The 20,268-nt window shown below is 39.6% G+C and overlaps 1 protein-coding gene across 4 annotated transcripts in view; it reads right to left on the bottom strand.

Annotated features, from left to right (window-relative positions):
- Positions 1-5,182: 5,182 nt before the first annotated feature.
- Positions 5,183-20,268, bottom strand: part of GSNAP (gamma-soluble NSF attachment protein) — a 76,454-nt gene continuing 61,368 nt past the window's right edge. For 2 of the 4 annotated variants that reach the window (XM_010248868.3, XM_088891354.1), the window contains 2 exons: positions 10,897-11,026; positions 5,183-5,548 (listed from right to left, as the gene is read on the bottom strand). In XM_010248868.3, the coding sequence (XP_010247170.1) occupies positions 5,444-5,548; positions 10,897-11,026 (235 nt within the window). In that variant the 3' untranslated portion in view covers positions 5,183-5,443. Of the gene's footprint in view, positions 5,549-7,760; positions 10,773-10,896; positions 11,027-20,268 lie in introns of those variants that run through there. The other 2 variants (XR_016078570.1, XR_016078569.1) reach the window with 2 other exon arrangements.

The following is a 20,268-nucleotide window of genomic DNA, read 5'->3' as shown; positions in this document are numbered from 1 at the left end:
ATTGATGGGTGATCATATCAGCCCACTTCGAAATGGGCTTTTGGCCCATTAAGCATTCAGTGTTTAATTAGTTTCCAATCTGCTGCCCAGTTGGGCTTCTTTGTATGGCGTGGGACCCAAGCATTGATCTACACACCAGCCACATGGGTTCGGCCCAGCCTTTAATACAAGGCCTAGCCAAATTCACTGAAAATCTCAATGAACCCCTTGAGTCCATCGTATGAACCCTATGGGCCCAACACTTACATTAAGTGGTCCCTGGGCCAAGCCATCTTATAAAAACCCAGGGACTGTGGGCAGGTGCAAGATTAGCCCATCAGGTATTATCCTAAATGGTCTTACACTTAACCTCTCAGCCCTTAATGATCAAGCACTGCCCGACAAGAGAGGACCTCTCCCTCGGCTGCAAGGAACAGTGCCGCATTCTCCTCTCACATGGATCCCGGGAATTAAAACCATTTGCAAACATTTTGAAACCGTACATATATATGTAAATATATTAATTTTGCAAAAACAAAATTCCAACGATTGAAATCAACTGCCGGCAGTTTGGTTTCCATCAGAGAGAGTGCATTCCCGATCATTACCCTTTGTCCGACAAAGTGGCTGATTCTGTCACTATGACCACCCACTCAGATGAATTCTCAAACTGCCCCAACATACCCAGGTTTTGATCCCCACTAAGGATCTCACTGATTGGCATATCAAAGGCAGCCTGATCCAGCACCTAGTGAAGTGTCATAATCGAGTCTAGGGGTCAGGTGTAACTTTCCAGTTTTGCCCATCTGTCTCCAAGGTCCAGGGCTAGACTGGAAATCTGGTCCGGTTCAAGGATTCAAGTAATCCCATGCTGTATGTGCCTCGGGTCTTACCCTGATGGCTGAGACAGGCCATCCCAACACTTGGTGGCACACCAGTATCAGCCTTGGCAGGATAAATCTCCCCAGACTTATCCAACGGCTGTGAACTTTTAAAACTAACATGAGTCTCTATAAATGTCCAGTTTTAGGGTTTTACACAGAATTAAACCAAACAACATGAATCAAACATGTACTTTATTTATTTCCACTAAATAACAAAAGTGCATCAAAATGATTGAAGCTAAGGGCATACAAAACTGTCTAACACTGTCATCGGGCAGTTGTTCTGTTAGTAGGAAGTCGGTCATGGGGTCTATCCATGATGGCTCGGCCTCTACTAGAAGTACTTGGGCTTCTTCTATAGAGGGCCGAGGTAGCTTCTCCACACAGAGAGTGCAACTGAGGGCTACATCCGAGGTGCTAGCCAACTTAGAAAGGGCATCGACTCTTGTGTTCTCAGCTCGCGGGACTTGCTACAGGGAGAAGCGCTGTAAGTGGCGGGCTAGCTCTTGAACTTTGGTGAGGTACTTGGACATTATCTGTTCTTTGGCCTCGTACTCGCCGTTGACTTGGTTCACCACCAGTTGTGAGTCGCCAAAGGCTTTGACGTGTAGGAAGCTGAGGTCCCTGGAAAGCTGTAATCTAGCGAGGAGGGCCTCGTACTCGACTTCATTGTTGGATGCCAGGAAGTCGAACCTTAGCACATACTCTATGACTACATTATCTGGGGTGAGAAGGACGAGACCCGCTCTGCTTCCTTTGGCATTGGATGAACCATCAAAAAAGTGTTTTCATTTAGGATGAGTCCCCTTTGCATTTTCGGGGGCTCGACAAAGGGCTTAGTTGAAGGTGCATTCTGCTACAAAGTCTGCTAGTGCTTGTGCTTTGATGTCGCAGAAGAAGGGAAGGCAGTAGTTCATTGACTTCGACATGAAATGGTTGAGAGCAGCTTTCCAGCCGGTGACTCTCTGAGTTTCCTTCACCAACCGAGGGGGTGCCATGTCCAGTATGGCTTGTATCTTGTCAGGATTGGCCTCAATGCCTCTTTGAGTAATGACGAAGCCTAAATACTTGTCTGAGGTGACGCCGAAGGCACACTTGCTGGGATTAAGCTTCATGTTGAACTTCTGCAAGATGTCAAAGGTCTCAGCTAGTTCTGAGGTGTGCATCTTGGCTTTCAGGCTCTTCACCACTATATCATCCATGTAAGCGTCGACGTTCCTCCCCATCTGATTTTTAAACACCTTGTTGATGAGGCATTGGTAGGTGGCCCTGCATTTTTTAGGCCAAAGGGCATTACTTTGTAGCAATAAGTGTCGTGCTCGGTGATGAATGAGGTCTTTTGCTCGTCCTCTGGGTGCATCTTTATTTGGTTGTATCTGGAGAAGGCATCCATGAAGCTGAGTAGCTCGTACCTTGCAGTGGTGTCGATGAGGTGGTTTATCCTCGGGAAAGGAAAATTGTCCTTAGGACAGGCTCGGTTAAGGTCTATGAAATCATTCTAGATATATGCCATTTACCATTAGCTTTCTTTACCAAAACCACATTCGACAAGCAATTAGGGTAGTATACCTCTCGGATGAAGCTGACGTCGAGTAGCTTTCCAACTTCCTCTCTTATGGCATCCAATGCTCCAGTGCAAAGTTCCTCTTTTTTTGCTAAACTAGCCTAGAGCTCAGGTCCACGCTCAGCCTGTGAGTGATGACCGAATAGTCAATCCTGGGCATGTCAGCAACGGTCAAGGACCACCTGAAACTATTTATTTTGTGACCAAGTTCAGGGGGTTCCTAGCTCTTCATACCATGGTGTCTGAAGCTTTAGGAGAACTTGAGTTTGTAGTGTTTTGGGGGAATCGTCTTAGCAACGTTCCCACAAACGGTGCCAATTGTTGATGCTCGGTTTGGCCAAGGGCAACAAAGTAAATTCGCTCCCAAGCTTCGAAGGAAGGCCAAAGGCTTTGAGGATCCAGAGGAGATGAGCTGAGGCCGAGGCGAATTGCTCCTCGAATGGTCCAGATGCGAGCCGCACGAGGACCTGGCGAGATGTTCTGCCAGAGCCACGGGGCACCCTGCGATTGGGTCCGCCTGGTCCATGTCGAATAAACCTGATCATCCTCAATTGGCGAACCTAACGCCCTTCGATTTGACACGCATCAGCCTTATACAGGCCAACCGAATGCGTCTACATCAATAACTTAGAATCAATTATAGATGCATTGAAAAGCAATATTTTAATTTTTTATGATTATATATTATTTATTATTTTACGTAATTTAATGATTGCCACTATCGCAGTCATCAATTCACAGGGTCATGGCTTCATTGCAAATGATTCAAGTCAAAGCTGAAGGTATGTTTTAATTCTTGATAATAATGAATTTAACATTTTTAATGTTTCAATCAATTGAGATGTGAATATCATGCATTTGTAAAGTTGTAGTCTTATTGGATAATATTTGTATATTCCTTTTATGCTAATTAAAAAATAATTTTTCATTAAAACCATTCAAGTATATGGTTGTTATGTATATTTACCTTATTTATAGTCATTTAAGAATTAGTTTTAGAATCATTAATGCGTTTTTGAAATTTATTGAATTTACAGAACGTATCCATGTGCAACCAAAAGCAATTCTTAAAATTGCCTTTCCCAATACTCCTTTTACTTCTCTAATTGGATACGGATCAACCAAGTATAAATTTAATAGGTTGTATCCAGCCATTGTATGCAAAATTTGGATGCTTAACTGTTGGATCTTCCTTGAATCATGGTTGGTGGTCAAGGCAGCCTCCATTCAATTAGGCGGTAGGAAATTGAGAAAGTCGACCAAACAAAGTTCACCAATCAATTTGATGACGAAATGGTATTGTAGGCACGGCATTGTTATCCAGGGTAAACTGTGGAGGTATTTTTAAGGGACAGGTGTCAATTTTTTGAGTGATTACTCAGTATGCTCTTGTGTGTACTGCCTGATCCGGACATCTCACAATGAGCACTCAGTACGAATTGTCAGTGTACTTCACAATTATTAATTAGAATTAGAAAAAAAAAGGAAGTAGGGATGTACAATCGTCCGGTCGGTACAGTTCAGTTTGATTAAAACCGATAACCTAATCAATTATTCGGTTTGACCATTCTTTCCAACTGAATCGAACCGAATTAGAGTTCAGAACCAAACCAACCCTAACTGAATTCGATTTGGTTTGATCCAGTTTTCGGTTTGGTTGGGCCCTAATTCCACATAAATGACAAACATTGATCAATAATTAATAAATAATTTATAATTAATAAGTGTTATTAATTAAAAGTTAAAATGGCCCTAAAACCCATTAAAAGTTAGAATGCCCTAAAACTCAATGGTTTTAATTGATTAGCTATTATTAATTAGAAGTTATGCCCAAAGCCTTATGCAAATGGGGAATTGGCGAATTAGGTATTTTTCAAAAACAATTAATAATTAATGAACAATTAGTGATTAGTCTAGCTTCTTAATTAACATTAATTAATTAAAAGTTATTCACAAACAATTAAAGCCTAATGGGAAATTGCCAAATTGATCATTAGAAAATATAATAATTAATTAGTATATAGTATTAAATATATCACATTAAATATTTAATATACTTCACTAAATGAAAATTAATTCAGCTTTTGGTTCGGTTGAAAATCTCAACCAAACCAAACTAAAATCGAAAACCGATTTTTTTTTAAAAACAAAAACCAAACGGAAAACTGAACCGAATTTGCTTATTCAGTTTGGTTCAGTTCGGTTTTCAGTTTTAACAACCAAATTTGAACATCCCTAAAGGGAAGTCCGGAAGCTATCTACTGAGTCCAGATCCCCACTAAACACCTAATTTGACCCCTTGATCAATCGAAACCACCCCATGAATTTTGATGAGGGAAACAAACATAAAAACATGGTTTTCCAACTGTCACTGATTCGGTTGATTGGACCATTTGGCTCAAAAACCATCCAGGGCACCGGTTTCGTCACCGCTAACACAACCCTTTGCCAAAAATGTTGACTTGATCAACAACTCACTGACCTTGATGGTTGAACCATTGACCCATTTGACCCAGAATAGTTTTTGGCTGTTTTTGTTTTTATTTTGTTTTAATTTTTTAAATTTCAAATGAACCATCCATTTGGACCAACAGTCGAACGTCTGACCTAGAAACCGGTGGTCAAAGCGGTTTCATTTCCGGGTCGACTATCAGTGCTCCCTATTAACTTCTACTTACAGAACAAGTTCTACATTTTGCAGACGCTCTCGGGTAGTTACTTACTATCCAACCAATAGACTGCTGAGTTGCCAATGTTGGCATCAGAAATAGAACCCATCATTGGTTTACTGTTTATTAACTTGTATATGAATGGTTTATATGTGAATAATCTACATAATTTTTTTTTCAATATGACGCAACAGCTGTAATTATTAATGGGCAATATAGTAGTTTACACAAAACACACTTTCTCGTTTCAATATCTTGCAACATACAAACCCCCCCGTATTACAACGTATTGAAAAGGTAAGACCTGTACGAAAGTATATTCGTAGAGCTTTTTTAGTTCGACAAATTTAAGTGAGGTCATTTTCATCCAGAGGCTCTTCTTCTTCCTTGGTTGTTTCGGCTTTGAGAACACTTACATCACCAGTGGGTAGCTTCCTTGCGAGCCTGATAATCTGCAGACATTTCAAAAGGGCAAATGGTGAACAAACCGTAAAGCACCATCCTTTGGGTTGGGGAGGAAGCTTGCCATACATGGGGAATGAGGTAATAGAGTCAACACTATTGCATACGAAATCAAAACCAAAACATAAATAAATATATGAACATAAATTAAAAGCCAACCAGCAAGGACAAACTCAGGAATTTCCTGCCTAATCAGCAGGCAACTTCATTGACCATTGAAGGTTAGAGAAGCTTAAGGATGTTTGTTTATGGAAAACAATTGCAAGGATGGCTTAGTGATTGGCACAAGGCTTCAGATGCTTGTGAGAATGTAGATTCTGAGACTAAATCTTGAGATTTATTTGTGAAAGACATTCCTCCAAAGTCAAAGAACAAAGCCTAGGGAAGAGAATATGATTGATTTGGATTGAATATAGTGGATTCAAAAGGTGTAGCCATGGAGGAATTAGGTAAGAGTCTGGCTGAGACGAGGAATGCTTGATGAAGTGCATAAGTTGATAAACATGTGGATATTGACAGGGATTTCAAAAAAGAAATTGAGGTAACAGTTTGGGTCTATTCTTTTTTGGAGAAGAGATTTGCCAGAAAGATGTTCAGGGAGTTAGAAGAGAAAATGAAAAGTATAGAATGTCAGATCCAGACTATTAAAACTACAAGTAGGAGACAAGGGAATGGAGGCTAAAAGGAAGGAATGTTCAGAAACAAGAAAAAAGCATAACCAGGCCAAAGTATTTTGAGACTTCAATTGCTGGAAATAAGGTGAGTGTTAAATGTCAAACTTTTCAGAGTGGAAGAAAGACCGGGTACAGTTAGCAGAATTGCAAAATATAGTTTCAGTGACATGCCAGAATGGTGTCATAGTTGTCAAGGCGACGCCTAGGCGACAAGGCACCCTTTGAGGCTCGCCTCGCCTAATCGCCAAGCAGTTTTGTACTATGTATTGTAAAATACTTTTTTATTCTTTATTTTTTGACATTATAATTATAAAATTGGCACTATTAAACTAAAATATTCATTTTGTGTGTTTATATACTAATTTGTTTTTATTATTTTCTTATTTGTTAGGATTTAATCAATACAAACATTGCTAAATGATGTATTGAACCCTCGAAGACTTTAAAACGTGAACCAACAAATAAGGAAGAACTTAAAACTTTGTCTAATCAACACATTTTCTATACTTTAACATGAATCCTATACTTTTCTTATGAAAACTATGAATAATTATTAAGGAAATATGGCTATGGTACCTAGGGAACTACCCTAGGATCTATGTTTTCTATATAAAAAATCCATCGCCTAGGCGTTGCCTAGGCGGGCTAGGTGACAAGGCACCCCTAACACCCAGCCTCACCTTGGTGCCTTGAAAACTACAAATGGTATAAAGGAAAAGAGAAGAGGAGGGCTTGACTCTGGAGTTTGAGAAGGGGGAGGTATTAGAACAAGTAGGAAGTAGTGAAGAAAGAGGTGCCAAGCGCTTGATGGGTAAATACTCGTATCCATGTCCTTTAATGATTTTTTTCTTTAATTTAAAAGAGGATGAACAATGAAACATACCAATAATATTTCCTCAAAAACAAAATAGATAAGCACATATTACCATATTAAATGGGATACAAGTACTCGTATCTATGTTCAAGATCTTAAGAAATGGAGAATAGTATCTTGTTCTCAACATCCACATTATATCTATACCTTGGCATATTAGATTGTTCCCAATTTCTTAGGTGATCGTTTTTTGGAATCCCCAGCTCCCATGAAAAGCCCCTAATTATTTTCTTTTCCACTCTTTGTTTTTCTTAGGGCCAGTAAACATGAATAATGGCACTCAAGACACTTGAAATTACAAGGTTTCAAGCAAAAAAAAGGTGATTATTGGTTGTTCGACTTTTTCCCTTTTTCTCTGTTTAGATCAATGAGAAAGAATTTAAGAGAAGGTAAGAGTACATAGCCAAGGATCACAAAGTATGAAATCAATATAAGAGAACCGAACAAAGAAGAAACACAAACCAAAGTGCAATAAGCTGCCCCTCACAAGCAATGGGGAACCATGGTTCTACTAGAAAACTCCAATTTCTCCATTTAAGTCAATGTAAATGTGCTGAAGTGCAATGCTTCATGTATTATGAAGATAGATGCATCAGCATCCAATAAAAATATTCAATAGAACAATTTGAATCATTGAAACAGCATCAGTCTTACCATATGATCAAGGTTTGAAATGGTGCTTGAGTGAGAAACAAGAACATCAACAAAGGAACTTGACACACAATTCTCAGACTCACAGCAGAATTCACACAACTAGAACATCAACAAAGGAACTGGTGTTCATTCAGAAGAAAAGAAGAACATTAACAGTTGGTCGGTTCTTCGAGAGATCGCCGGCTCTCCCAATCACTCACAGTATTCTTCACTCAACAAAAGCCTCCCTCCCCCATCCCCCAAAGCCCCTTCTTATACTCTTCTCACAGCATAACTGACTCCCTCAATAAATGCCCAGCTGGCCAAGTTATAAATGCCCAACACTCTTCTTATTCCTAACTGACATAGCTATAAATGCCTCAAGACTCTCCTTATTCCCTGCAGCTATAATTGCCCCCATGTGATTAATTGTTCAATTATTCCCCCCCCCCCCCTTAGCCGATTGTTGACCTTTCCTCTTCCTGGCATACGTAAGGTTAATTGGGGGCCTATCATTACCCGCTGCCCAAAGTCTAACCTTGTCCTCAAGGTTAAAATGAGGAAATTGGTCTCGAAATTAGTCAAAAGGCTCCCAAGAATCTTCAAAATCAGGCAGGCCCTGACAATGAATAAGCACTTCCAAACCACTAACTCCAGGCATAGTGGATGGACGCACACCGCGCACTGATATGTCCCTGCACAGGCCAAGCAGCAGCATCGCCCAATGCACAGATGGTGTGTCTGCTTTGTCACCTCTTGAAGCATGTCTATTTCCTCCAGCTTCGCGTTTCCCACCTTCAGCCTCTCCATGATCATCCACAGCCAACCTGTCCCCTCCCTACATGGTGTGCACTGCCCACAACTTTCATGCTTATAGAAGTAAGAGAGCCTAGCAATTGCATCCACAATATCAGTTGACTTGTCCATCACAATTACAGCAGCTGTCCCTAAACCCGTTTGGACAGCCTTGAGTGCATCATAATCCATCAACACATCATCACATATGTGCTTTGGAATCAGTGGAACAGAAGAACCCCCTGGTATCATTGTAAGCAAATTATCCCATCCACCTCTAACTCCTCCACAGTGCCTCTCTATCAGCTCCTTCAATGGAATACTCATCTCCCCTTCAACCGTACAAGGCTTATTCACGTGGCCTGAAACACAGAATAGCTTTGTCTCAGAATTGTTCTTCCTGCCAAAACTAGCAAACCATTCAGGATCACGCCTTAAAATGGTGGGGAAAACAGCCACAGTTTCAACATTTGTAACAGTTGTTGGACATCGATATAGCCCTGCATTAGCTGGAAAAGGAGGCTTCAACCTTGGTTTTCCTTCTTTTCCTTCAAGGCTTTCCAACAACGCTGTCTCTTCTCCACAAATGTAAGCATCAGCTCCATAGTGGATATGAACATCAAAATCATATCCAGATCCACATGCATTTTTTCCCAAAAGTCCAGCTTGATAAGCTTCCCTCCTTGCCTTCTCAAGGTTTTTCCGCTCATTTACATACTCTCCCCTTATGTAGATATAAGCAGCAGTGGCTCGCATCCCAACCCCTGCAATCAGGCAACCCTCTAGTAGTTTATGTGGGTCATGGCGCATAATTTCTCTGTCCTTACATGTTCCTGACTCACTCTCATCAGCATTGACAACAAGATAAGAAGGACAGCCATCAGATACTTTTGGCATGAAAGACCACTTCAGGCCAGATGGAAAACCAGCACCACCACGGCCTCGAAGACCAGATTTCTTCATTTCATTGACAATCCAATTAGAGCCCTTAAGTACCAAGTCTTTAGTTCTATACCAGTCACCCCGCTTCATGGCACCGTTCAGGAAAGGGTCGTGCAACCCATTAACAAATGCTGCTTCAAGGACTGATTCCGGCAGGTCACGTAAGGGAGCGGAGAGCACCTCGAATTGGCGACAATATTCCTTAACAGTAGTAGATTGATGTAACGATAAAAGCTGCTCCTGTAAATTTCCCTCTTGAGTCGATCGAAAACGTTCAAGGAGGAGCTCCTTGAATTCTTCCCAACTACGAAAAGGTCGCCGACCATCTTCCCAATAATACCACGCCAATGCATCACCCTCTAAACAGACAATGGCCGCTCGCAAACGCTCCGCCGGAAGCAAGCCATTAATCTCAAAATAGCGCTCTGCGCGAAAAAGCCAGCCGTCTAGATTTTCCCCATCAAAAATAGGTAACTCCAACTTCCGAGGAAGTGAATCAGAAGTATGTTCCGGTACAGACATCGAAGAAGACGTCGAAAAAGCTGCACTCTTCCCTTTGTCATCCGCATGACTCGATGCGACTAAAGGAGGAGCAATGTCAATCGTAGACAAAGGAGCTGAATAAGCCTGTTGCTGAAGCAACAAATCAAAACGTCTCACCAGATCTTGAACGCCTCCTTCCAGAGATTGTATCGAGCTTTCCAGAGACGAGATTTTCGAAAGTCCAGCTGCTACCTTATCTGGATCGAGTCGCTGAAACTCATTGCGTAAGCCATCCATCTCCAAATGAAATCCAAAATGCAGAGAAGACAGGCATTCTTCGAAACCCTCCACCTGCGATGCCACTTCCTTAGTTGTCACCATGGCCGAGGAAAGACGAGCTCTGATACCACTGTTATGTCCCCTAAACTTGACACACAATTCTTAGACTCACAGCAGAATTCACACAACTAAAACATCAACAAAGGAACTGGTGTTCATTCAGAAGAAAAGAAGAACATTAACAGTTGGTCGGTTCTTTGAGAGACCGCCGACTCTCCCAATCACTCACAGTATTCTTCACTCAACAAAAGCCTCCCTCCCCCATCCCCCAAAGCCCCTTCTTATACTCTTCTCACAGCATAACTGACTCCCTCAATAAATGCCCAGCTGGCCAAGTTATAAATGCCCAACACTCTTCTTATTCCTAACTGACATAGCTATAAATGCCTCAAGACTCTCCTTATTCCCTGCAGCTATAATTGCCCCCATGTGATTAATTGTTCAATTATTTCCCCCCCCCCCCCCCTTAGCCGATTGTTGACCTTTCCTCTTCCTGGCATACGTAAGGTTAATTGGGGGCCTATCAGATAGATGCATCAGCATCCAATAAAAATATTCAATAGAACAATTTGAGTCATTGAAACAGCATCAGTCTTACCATATGATCAAGGTTTGAAATGGTGCTTGAGTGAGAAACACGTTTGATTTCTTCAATGTCCCCTTCTGCATAAGCAGAAAGAAGCTTACTGGCACAACGGTTCTGGTCACTATTAAGGAAAGCATCAATCCTGAAAATTACATGCCAAGAGCAGCAAGTTACATTTGAGCATTTGATCCAACACAAAATAGGCATGCAAGACCAGCAAGACAAAATCATCATTAAACAATATATATCACCAGCTCATTAACCATTTTCACTTATTATGCATAGCCCTAAAAGATTCATGACAACTAGTAGCTATCCCACCAGCTCATGTAATGTTTCCCCACACATGACCTGAGCTCTTTTTTCAACAAGTTTTGTCATTACATACAAAGGTTAGGATCCCACAATCAGTTTGATTGAGGCTGTATCCTATGATCCTATCAATAATTTCCTACTAAGAGTCTACGATAAGCTATTTACAACATGATCTCTCTACTTGTTTCCCAAGAGAATAGGTAAAGTTACTTCAATTGGACATGGAAATCAATGGATGTTCACAAGAATATAGGAGGTAAGATGGTTATTTCCAAGAGGATAAAATACTACATATCTCTTGGAAAATTAAGTCAGCTACTGATGGGGATCAGTCCATACATTATAAGGCCTATTCTCATAAGAAGAAGGCCAACAAACAGGTTCTGATTTGGCATGGAGAAGACTCTTGGGACTTGGACTGATCTGGTCAGGGGTATCTTCGTCATTTTGACCAGCCCAATGTGGGCTTGGGCTATAGCATCTTCTTCCTCTAGCTTAGTAGTGCTTGTCTTTCAATTTTTAGTTTATTTGCATTAGTAGATAGAAAGTTATTGTGTTTCTTGACGCACAAGACAAAGAATGGCATTTTTTGTAATTATGGTGAACAGTGTTCCGGACCACACAAGTCACTATAAATAGATGTATTCTCTTCCTTTTGAAGCTAATGAATGAATGAAGATTTCTTAAGAGCTCTCTTGCTGTATGGAGTGATTCCTACAAAACCCTAAAGTGATTCTAGGACCCCTTGGGGTGATTCCTTGGGATTTATCTCTCTTTTCTTAAGAGCTCTCTTTCTTCCTCTCTCGTTTCTGTTTTCTGATAACTTGTTCTAGCCCCACTGCATCAGCTACACTTATTCATTTAATTAAATTTACTAAGTATGCAATTTCTCTTATTGTTCTAGCTCCCAGCACTTTCATGAGAGTTATGCCTCAAGTACGTCGTTCTTTTATTGGTCGTTTCTTGGTTGTTTACTTTGATGACATTCTTGTATACAATCATACACCTGATGATCATCTTGACCATTAGTCTTGTGCCAGGAAAAGCTCTACATCAACTTAAAGTGCTCTTTTATGACACCTACTGTTATTGCTTTAGGATTTGTTATATCATCTGAAAGTGTCAAGGCTGATCATGACAAGGTGAAAGCTATACTTGATTGGCCCACCCTCACTAACATCTATGAAGTGAGAAGCTTTCATGGATTGGCTACATTTTATAGGCGTTTCATAAGGAATTTCAGCACTCTTATGGCACCAATTACAGAAGTTATGGAAAAGGGGGAATTTGTTTGGTCTAAGGCTGCAACAAAAGCCTTTGAGACTATCAAGCAAAGGATGACTGAGACCCCATTGTTACAATTGCCCAACTTTTCAAAAATCTGAGGTGTTTTGTGATGCTTCTCAAGTTGGAATAGGTGGTGTGCTTAAGCAAGAAGGGCATCCTATAGCTTTTCACAATGAAAAACTTAATGAAGCTAGACAAAAGTACTCAACATATGACAAAGAATTCTATGTTGTTGTGCAATGTCTGACATTGGCGTCATTATTTAATTTCTTAAGAGTTTGTTTTGTATTTAAATCATGAGACACTCAAATATCTCAAATTTCATAAGCATCTTAGTAGTCAACATCAGAAATGGGCTGAATTTTTAGTAGAATATAACTTTGTGATTAAGCATACAGCTGGTGTTGAGAACTGAGTAGTTGATGCATTGAGCCAAGTGGTGTATATACTTCATTCTATGTCTATACAGGTTGTGGGGTTCGATCAGTTGAAGCAAGATTATGCTAGTTGCAAGGATTTCAGCATCATTTATGGTTCTTTACAAGCTGGACAACAATCTAAATATCCTGGCTTTTCTATCCATGATGGTTATTTGTTCAAGGGAACTTGCTTATTTGTTCCTAGCACTTCACTATGTGATTATGTTATATGGGAGTTGCATGCAGGTGGAATTGTTGGGCATTTTGGTCGGAACAAGATCATTGCTATGGTAGAAGATCGCTTTTACTGGCCTAGCCTTAAGGCTGATGTTGATCGTGTGATCAAACAGTGCAGAATTTGTCAATTGGCAAAAGGGAGAGAAAAATATAGGGTTGTACACCCCTTTACCAATTCCACATGAGCCTTGGCAAGATCTCTCCATGGATTTTGTCCTAGGTCTGCCCAAGACAATAAGGTGTCATGATTCAATTTATGTTGTGGTAAGATAGGTTCTCAAAAATGGTCCACTTTATTCCTTGCAGTAAAACATCAGATGCCTCGCATGTGCCAAACCTATTCTTTAAGGAAGTTGTTTGTTTACATGGTGTTCCTGTTACTATTGTTTCTGATTGCAATGCAAAGTTTATGAGTTACTTTTGGAAAACACTTCGGAAACTCCTCAATACAAAACTGAAGTTCTCATCTTCTTTCCATATTCAGACTGATGGACAAATTGAGGTAGTTAATAGGAGCCTCGGTGATTTGCTACGTTGCGTAGTTGGTGACCATACTTCCAGGTGGGATCTCATCCTACCTATGGCTGAATTTGTTTACAACAGTTCAGTTAACAGGTCAACTGGAAGAAGTCCCTTTGAGATAGTTACAGAAATTCAGCCCAAGAGGCCTATTGATTTAGTGTCTTTGCTACAAGAAGCCAGGACTAGCATAGAGGCTGAAGGCTTCGCTCGCCACATGAGAGAAATCCATGATGAAGTTAGGTGCAAGATTGCTCTTAGCAATGATGCATACAAAGCCAAAGCTGATTTACATAGGCGCCTAGCTGATTTTTAGGAGGGTGAATGGTTATGGTGCGTACATGTCCTGAATGCTTTCCTAAGGGCTTTTATAAGAAGCTTCACTCCAAGAGTGCAGGTCCATATAAGATCACTAAGAAAATCAGTTCTAATGCTTATGTCCTAGAGCTGCCAAGCGAAATGGGAATTAGCCCAATCTTCAATGTTTAAGACCTAAGTGCATATCATGGCCATAGTGATTATCCCATAGTCCCATTGCCTAAGCTACTTTTGGTTCCACCTACTAATGTGCCTGAAGGCATCCTTGATGAGAAGTTGATTTCTACAGCAAGTGGAAGTTATCAAAAGTTTCTTGTAAAGTGGAAGAATCTACCTCTTCCAGAATGTTCGTGGATTATAGCTAAAGATTTGTATCATCTTAATCCAGAACTTTATGAGCAATATCATGCCTTTAACTCACCAGGGTTGAGTTCTTTCAAGCCAGGGAGAGATGATGGGGATCGGTCCATGCATTATAAGACCTATCCTCATAAGAAGAAGGCCAACAAACAGGTTCTAATTTGGCATGGAGAAGAACTCTTGGGACTCGGACTGATCTGGTCAGGGGTATCTTCATCATCTTTACCAGCCCAATGTGGGCTTGGGCTATAGCATCTTGTTCCTCTAGCTTAGTAGTTCTTGTCTTTCAATTTTCAGTTTATTTGCATTAGTAGATAGAAAGTTATTGTGTTTCTTGATGCACAAGACAAAGAGTGGTACTTTTTGTAATTATGGTGAACAGTGTTCCGGGCCACACAAGTCACTCTATAAATAGATGTATTCTCTTCCTTTTGAAGCTAATGAATGAATGAAGATTTCTTAAGAGCTCTCTTCCTGTATGGAGTGATTCCTACAAGCCCTAGAGTGATTCTAGGACCCCTTGGAGTGATTCCTTGGGATTTCTCTCTTTTCTCTCTCTACCCTTTCTACTCTTTCTTCCTCTTGTTTCTGTTTTCTGATAGCTTGTTCTAGCCCCACTGCATCAGCTACACTTATTCATTTAATTAAATTTACTAAGTATGCAGTTTCTCTTTATACTGTACAGAATCCACATTTTTATACTCACATTCAAAATAGGTACCATATTTCAATTTATTAATTATACATTATTCATATTTTAATTCATTTCTTGATGATATTAACTAAATCATGTACAATGGAAAAAGATGTAGGGGATTAATTGTAAAAAGATTTGTAGTTAACGCAACACATTTACAGTTTCAAATGAAAATGCTTGCAAGTGGAGAGAATGATTTTGCTTGGATTGGTATGTCCAAATTGTAAGAAAATACTATCAGCCCCATTCAGATTTGGTTCATTGGTTGATCTCGTAATTTAGGTGCTTTCATGAAACAACCCTCTATTAGTTTAATGTCTATCATAGACCATCATAGAAAGGCAACCTTCTAAGTTAGCTAACTTTTCAGCACTTTGGCAAACAGGAACTCTGTGTCACCCAGAAGCTATAGGAGGTCATTGGCATTAACTACTTTGGGTAGCAATAAAAAAATATGTTTCTTAACACCAAAAATTGAAGAAACTAACAGTCTTACATAAAGGTTAGATCACATCTTAGATTGAAAAAGCAAACTTGACAACCTCACAACACTGTCTACCAAAATCAGAGCCCTAGCCTTTATCTGGACAGAGTAACAGTTTTGCAGGAAATGTTTTTGTCTCATATGATCTAGGGAGGTTTGGAGGAGTGGGATTTGAAAGTGCCTTTGGCATTTTGGGAAAAAAATACAATTCTTTATGAAGTGTGGTTCAATGAAAGTAAGAGACAGATTTTAGTGGGAATTTATAGAGTTATATAGAGGTATCTTCTTCATGTTGGGTATGTCTACTGTAAGGTACCATGGAATTTCATCAAGAATTTGAAGGATAATTAAATTTCTATTAGCAGATCTAAGAGTCCATGAACCATTGCTCTATACTATGATTCTGCCCTTGAGATAGACACAACTAATTGTTTCCTACACCTCCATAAGACAATGTTGCCTCCAATACATTATCCAAAAACAATAACATCTATCCCATCCACCTTGAAATGACTGCTTTGCATATAAAATTCCTTTTCCTGGATATCCCTTTAGATTACAGACATATGATTCTATCCGCGGCTTAAATAGGAGTGGTTCTTGGCCAATGCATAAATTTACTAAGTTCGTAAAATATAATATGTCTGGTTTGGTACAGCATAAGTATAGCACTTGACCCACTAATCTCTTAAAGACTCCTTTGTCTTGAAGAATATCACCATCATCTACCCCTGCCTTCTAATTAGGGTCAACAAGAGTTTAAGTAGGTTTCACTCCCAGCTTGCCAGTGATGGGAATCAACTTAAGGTGTGTTAAGAGGAGAACCAAAGTTGCTCCTACGCTTACTTGGAACCATTATGATAACATGGGACCCACATGGAAGCTGGATTAGTTGTGGGATCAACTTGGAAAGATCCTAGGTTCTCATCCCACCTTAAGATGCTCTTCTTGTGGTTGAGATTGCAGCTGGACAGGGGTATTTTGTAATTTTTCATACTTAAGAGTTATGATTAGGAACATGTCTCAATCTAGAATTTTTCCTTTATTTAGTATTCTGTATGTTTAGTTGCTTGGAGCAGGTTTAGTCTAATTTAGCTTATTTTGTAAATTTTACTTGTGGGACAAGTTTCTTCCTTAGGAAGCTTCTTCTTATTAGCTTGTAAGGCGCCTTAGAGACTGAATTTTAGGATGACGAACAAAGAGGGCTTCTCTACAAGAATTTTGTGCTGTCAACAATTTAAGGGTGTGGTTGCCTAGGGTTATTTTTCTTGCATCCCTCTCCTCTCTAAGTCTGGATTAGCTAAACTTGATAGTCTGTGTTAGGGGTTGCTTAACAAATCAGAACAGCCCACATCAATATTGGACACTTCATCCTATAATAACGTGAGAACATGGCCTGGTTGGCATCTCTTACTTTTTCCTTATTTTTAACAAAACTAAAAAGATTAAAGTTAAGAAGGTTAACTGAACCAATTTGTTTTGGTTAACCTAGAAAAAAACGACGATTAACTGAACCGACTGATATATATATATATATATGTATGTATGTATGTATGTATGTATATATATATGTATATGTATATTATATATATATTTGATATATGTCACATATTATCTAAATGTTATATATAAATATATATGCATTATATATACATATTGTTGTTGTGGTCGTAAGGTGACGGAGGTTAGTCAAAGTCTCCGAAGGTCCAGAGAGGAGGCAGAAAAGAGAGAACGTGGGGAGAAATACTGGTTGTAGAGGATGGTGGGAGAAGAGCAGAGAAGGGATGATAAGAGAGAGAGGTCCCCTAAGAAACTCTAGGGTCAAGGTTATACGATTCTCTGACGTGGGGGAGTGTTATTCCCCCTTTTTATAGAGAGGACCCCAAGGCTATAAGAGGAAGGATCTAAAAGAGACTTATCCTATTAGGAAAGGGGATCTTTATCTTTATGTCGACTATTAAGGAAGCACCATTGGGATTTCGCCACGTGTCCAACGAGATCCTTTAAGGACAGAGTTTCCCTTTTCCTAAGGATTCTTGCATGACATATGTAGGCTATGCCCCCTTACGGGTTTCCCTGTGGACATGTGTCAAGGGCAAGACCTGGATCTGACTGATGTGCTTGGGTGTTCTGCTCGATTGCCTCTAAGGCGCCTTGTCACAGTTGGTTGTGAACAGAAGGAATGCCAATCTCCCGTAGGTGGGTGTCACTGGCCTCGAGGTCTATCCTCCGTTCATTACAGTAGGAGTTGCCATTTCATGCTCATTGCAAAGTGCTGATAGTGCATTGGGCTCTTGCGATATCATTTTATGTTCATCGCAAGTCTCAAGTGACGTTGATTTCTTATCGCAGGTCCGGGGAAGTGTTTTATGTTCATCGTAGGTCTCAGATAGCGCTTCATGCTCATCTCAAGTGTAGGATGGCTTTCTGTGCTCATCACAAGTGTGTGGGCCTTACATAACTTTGATAAAGTGTCATTGTGCCAATTCAAAGGTGTCTCGATTGGGATTTCTCCATTTTTCTTTTAACATCCCCACCGTAGTCCCGGTGATAGTGAGTTTGCATGTACTTACATTAGCCCCCCTGCTTATTGATAAGTGTATTATTGTCAATAAGCATCCTTTGTGGTTTGCTTTGCTTGTTTGGTGTTGTGTAATTATGATTAGATGATTGAGAACGGAGGAACTGATTAATTTGTTATAAATTGCAGCTTAATGGGTGTTGCGAAATGAAAGGAATCTTGTGATTTTATACTCTATTGGAATGAGGGACATGGTTAGGCCTACTTATTGGACATCTCTTTGTTGGTGTTGTCATATTGACTCGTACTTGAGTTCTGGGTCGTTTGAGTCATGTACAAAGTGTTGAAGGTGTAAGTGATGGTGAAACCGTAGGAGCATTTTGTAAGGTATAGCTCAATATTTCCTCTACTTTAGCCCCCTATTTCTTGATGAAAGGCCTTCTATCAAGAAACATGGCTTCTATGACTTGTTATTTTAAGTTTACAACCCCCCTATTTCTTGATAGAAGTCATTATATCAAGAAACAAGTAAAGTAAATAGCCGGTTACTTTAGAGTTTGTTAAGGGACCTCTCTCTCTTATCATCCCTTCTCTGCTCTTCTCCCACCATCCTCTACAACCAGTATTCCTCCCCACGTTCTCTCTTTCCTGTCGTCCTCTCTGGACCTTCGAAGACTTTGACCATCCTCCGTCGTCTTCCCACCACATCAACATGTATATTATATTTATAACTAATCTATTTATAATATATAATATACAATAAATATATTATATATTTATTTATAACATATGTTAACCGAACCAGTCAAAAACCGAAACCGATCAATTAGTTAACCTATGGTACCAATTCAAAGAAATGCAAAAACTAGTAGGACCAATGGTTTCAAAAAATTGCCCATGGTTCGGTTAACTGAACTGTGAGCACCCCGGCATTATTTGTTAAAATTCTCATTGGCACACCAAATCTATGGATGATGTGCCATCTAATAAAATTTTCCACATTTGTAGTTGTGACATGCTTGAGTGGGACTACTTCACCCATTTTGCAAAATAATCTGTAGCCACTAGTATCCAACAACACCCTATAGATGGTGGGGTTATCTTGCCTATAAGGTCCATACTCCAAGTATGAAGGGGCCATGGGCTGACCATGGGTTGGAGCACCTTAGCATGCATATGGATTTGTGAACTGTGAACTTGGCATTTGTGACATGCTTAGACATGAGCATGAGGAGTTTTGAGAGAGCTGTTTTATGTCAAGTACTTGGGCGACAGGGTGGTCTCATCATTTGCAGAGGATAAGGATGTTCCAATCCTAAAATTATTATAAACAGACACTATTGTACTTGCACATTTTTTCATTAATATATATACTGGACCAACTATCTTAGAGAGACAGATTCTAATCTCCTCTCCCAAGAGAGGGTCAACTGTTTCTCTTAACCCTAATTTCTCTTTCTCTTCTTCTCCTCTTCTCTTTCTTCTTTCTAGTCTGAATACTATTAGAGCTCTGTTAGATGTACCAATACTTTTGTTTCCTGGCTTATCTTCTTTATTCTGACTCTTGATAAATGCCTAAGTATGGGGAACTACTGAATTTTGCATAACTGGATTTTGTGTCCTTATTGCAGGCATATGAACTTCACATTCCTTATTCTGTGGCAGGGACTTCTGTAAGTCCATGCTCTTACAGTTCTAGCATTTGGAAAGAAAGAAACAGGACTATTTGAAGACAAAAGCAAAGCTAATAGAAGAATTGTTGCTGATATTGGTTAATTGATTATGGACTGGTTAATGGTGCATTCAAAATTTAGAGAAATGTCTAGAAATTTGTTTGGCTCAAATTTATGAATAATACTTGAATTGGGCAAGGTTTAAAATATCGGTATTGCTTATCATATCAGCAAGTTTCAATATGGATATGTATCATAATACGCTTTGGATACACATTGACACAATTGAAAGATATGGATATGCTTGGATACATTAGGGAAACTCTTGAAAATCCCACAAACACATCAATAACACTAAATGTAAGGTTGAAATAACTATTAATAAGGTATAAAAAGATAAGGAATGGCGCTGACTAAAAAAAAGATAAGGAATGGCACTTTAATAGTTTATATGAAGACTTGAAGAGATACATTGCAATCAACAATACCGGGTAATTTTTTACTTATTTAATACTTTTAATGTAGATTATATTATTAATTTAATAAATTACAAA

The sequence above is a fragment of the Nelumbo nucifera genome, chromosome 7 (assembly GCF_055504915.1).
Source record: "Nelumbo nucifera cultivar China Antique chromosome 7, China Antique-T2T, whole genome shotgun sequence".
Lineage (NCBI taxonomy): Eukaryota > Viridiplantae > Streptophyta > Magnoliopsida > Proteales > Nelumbonaceae > Nelumbo > Nelumbo nucifera.
This window is presented reverse-complemented; position numbering and strand designations above follow the sequence as displayed.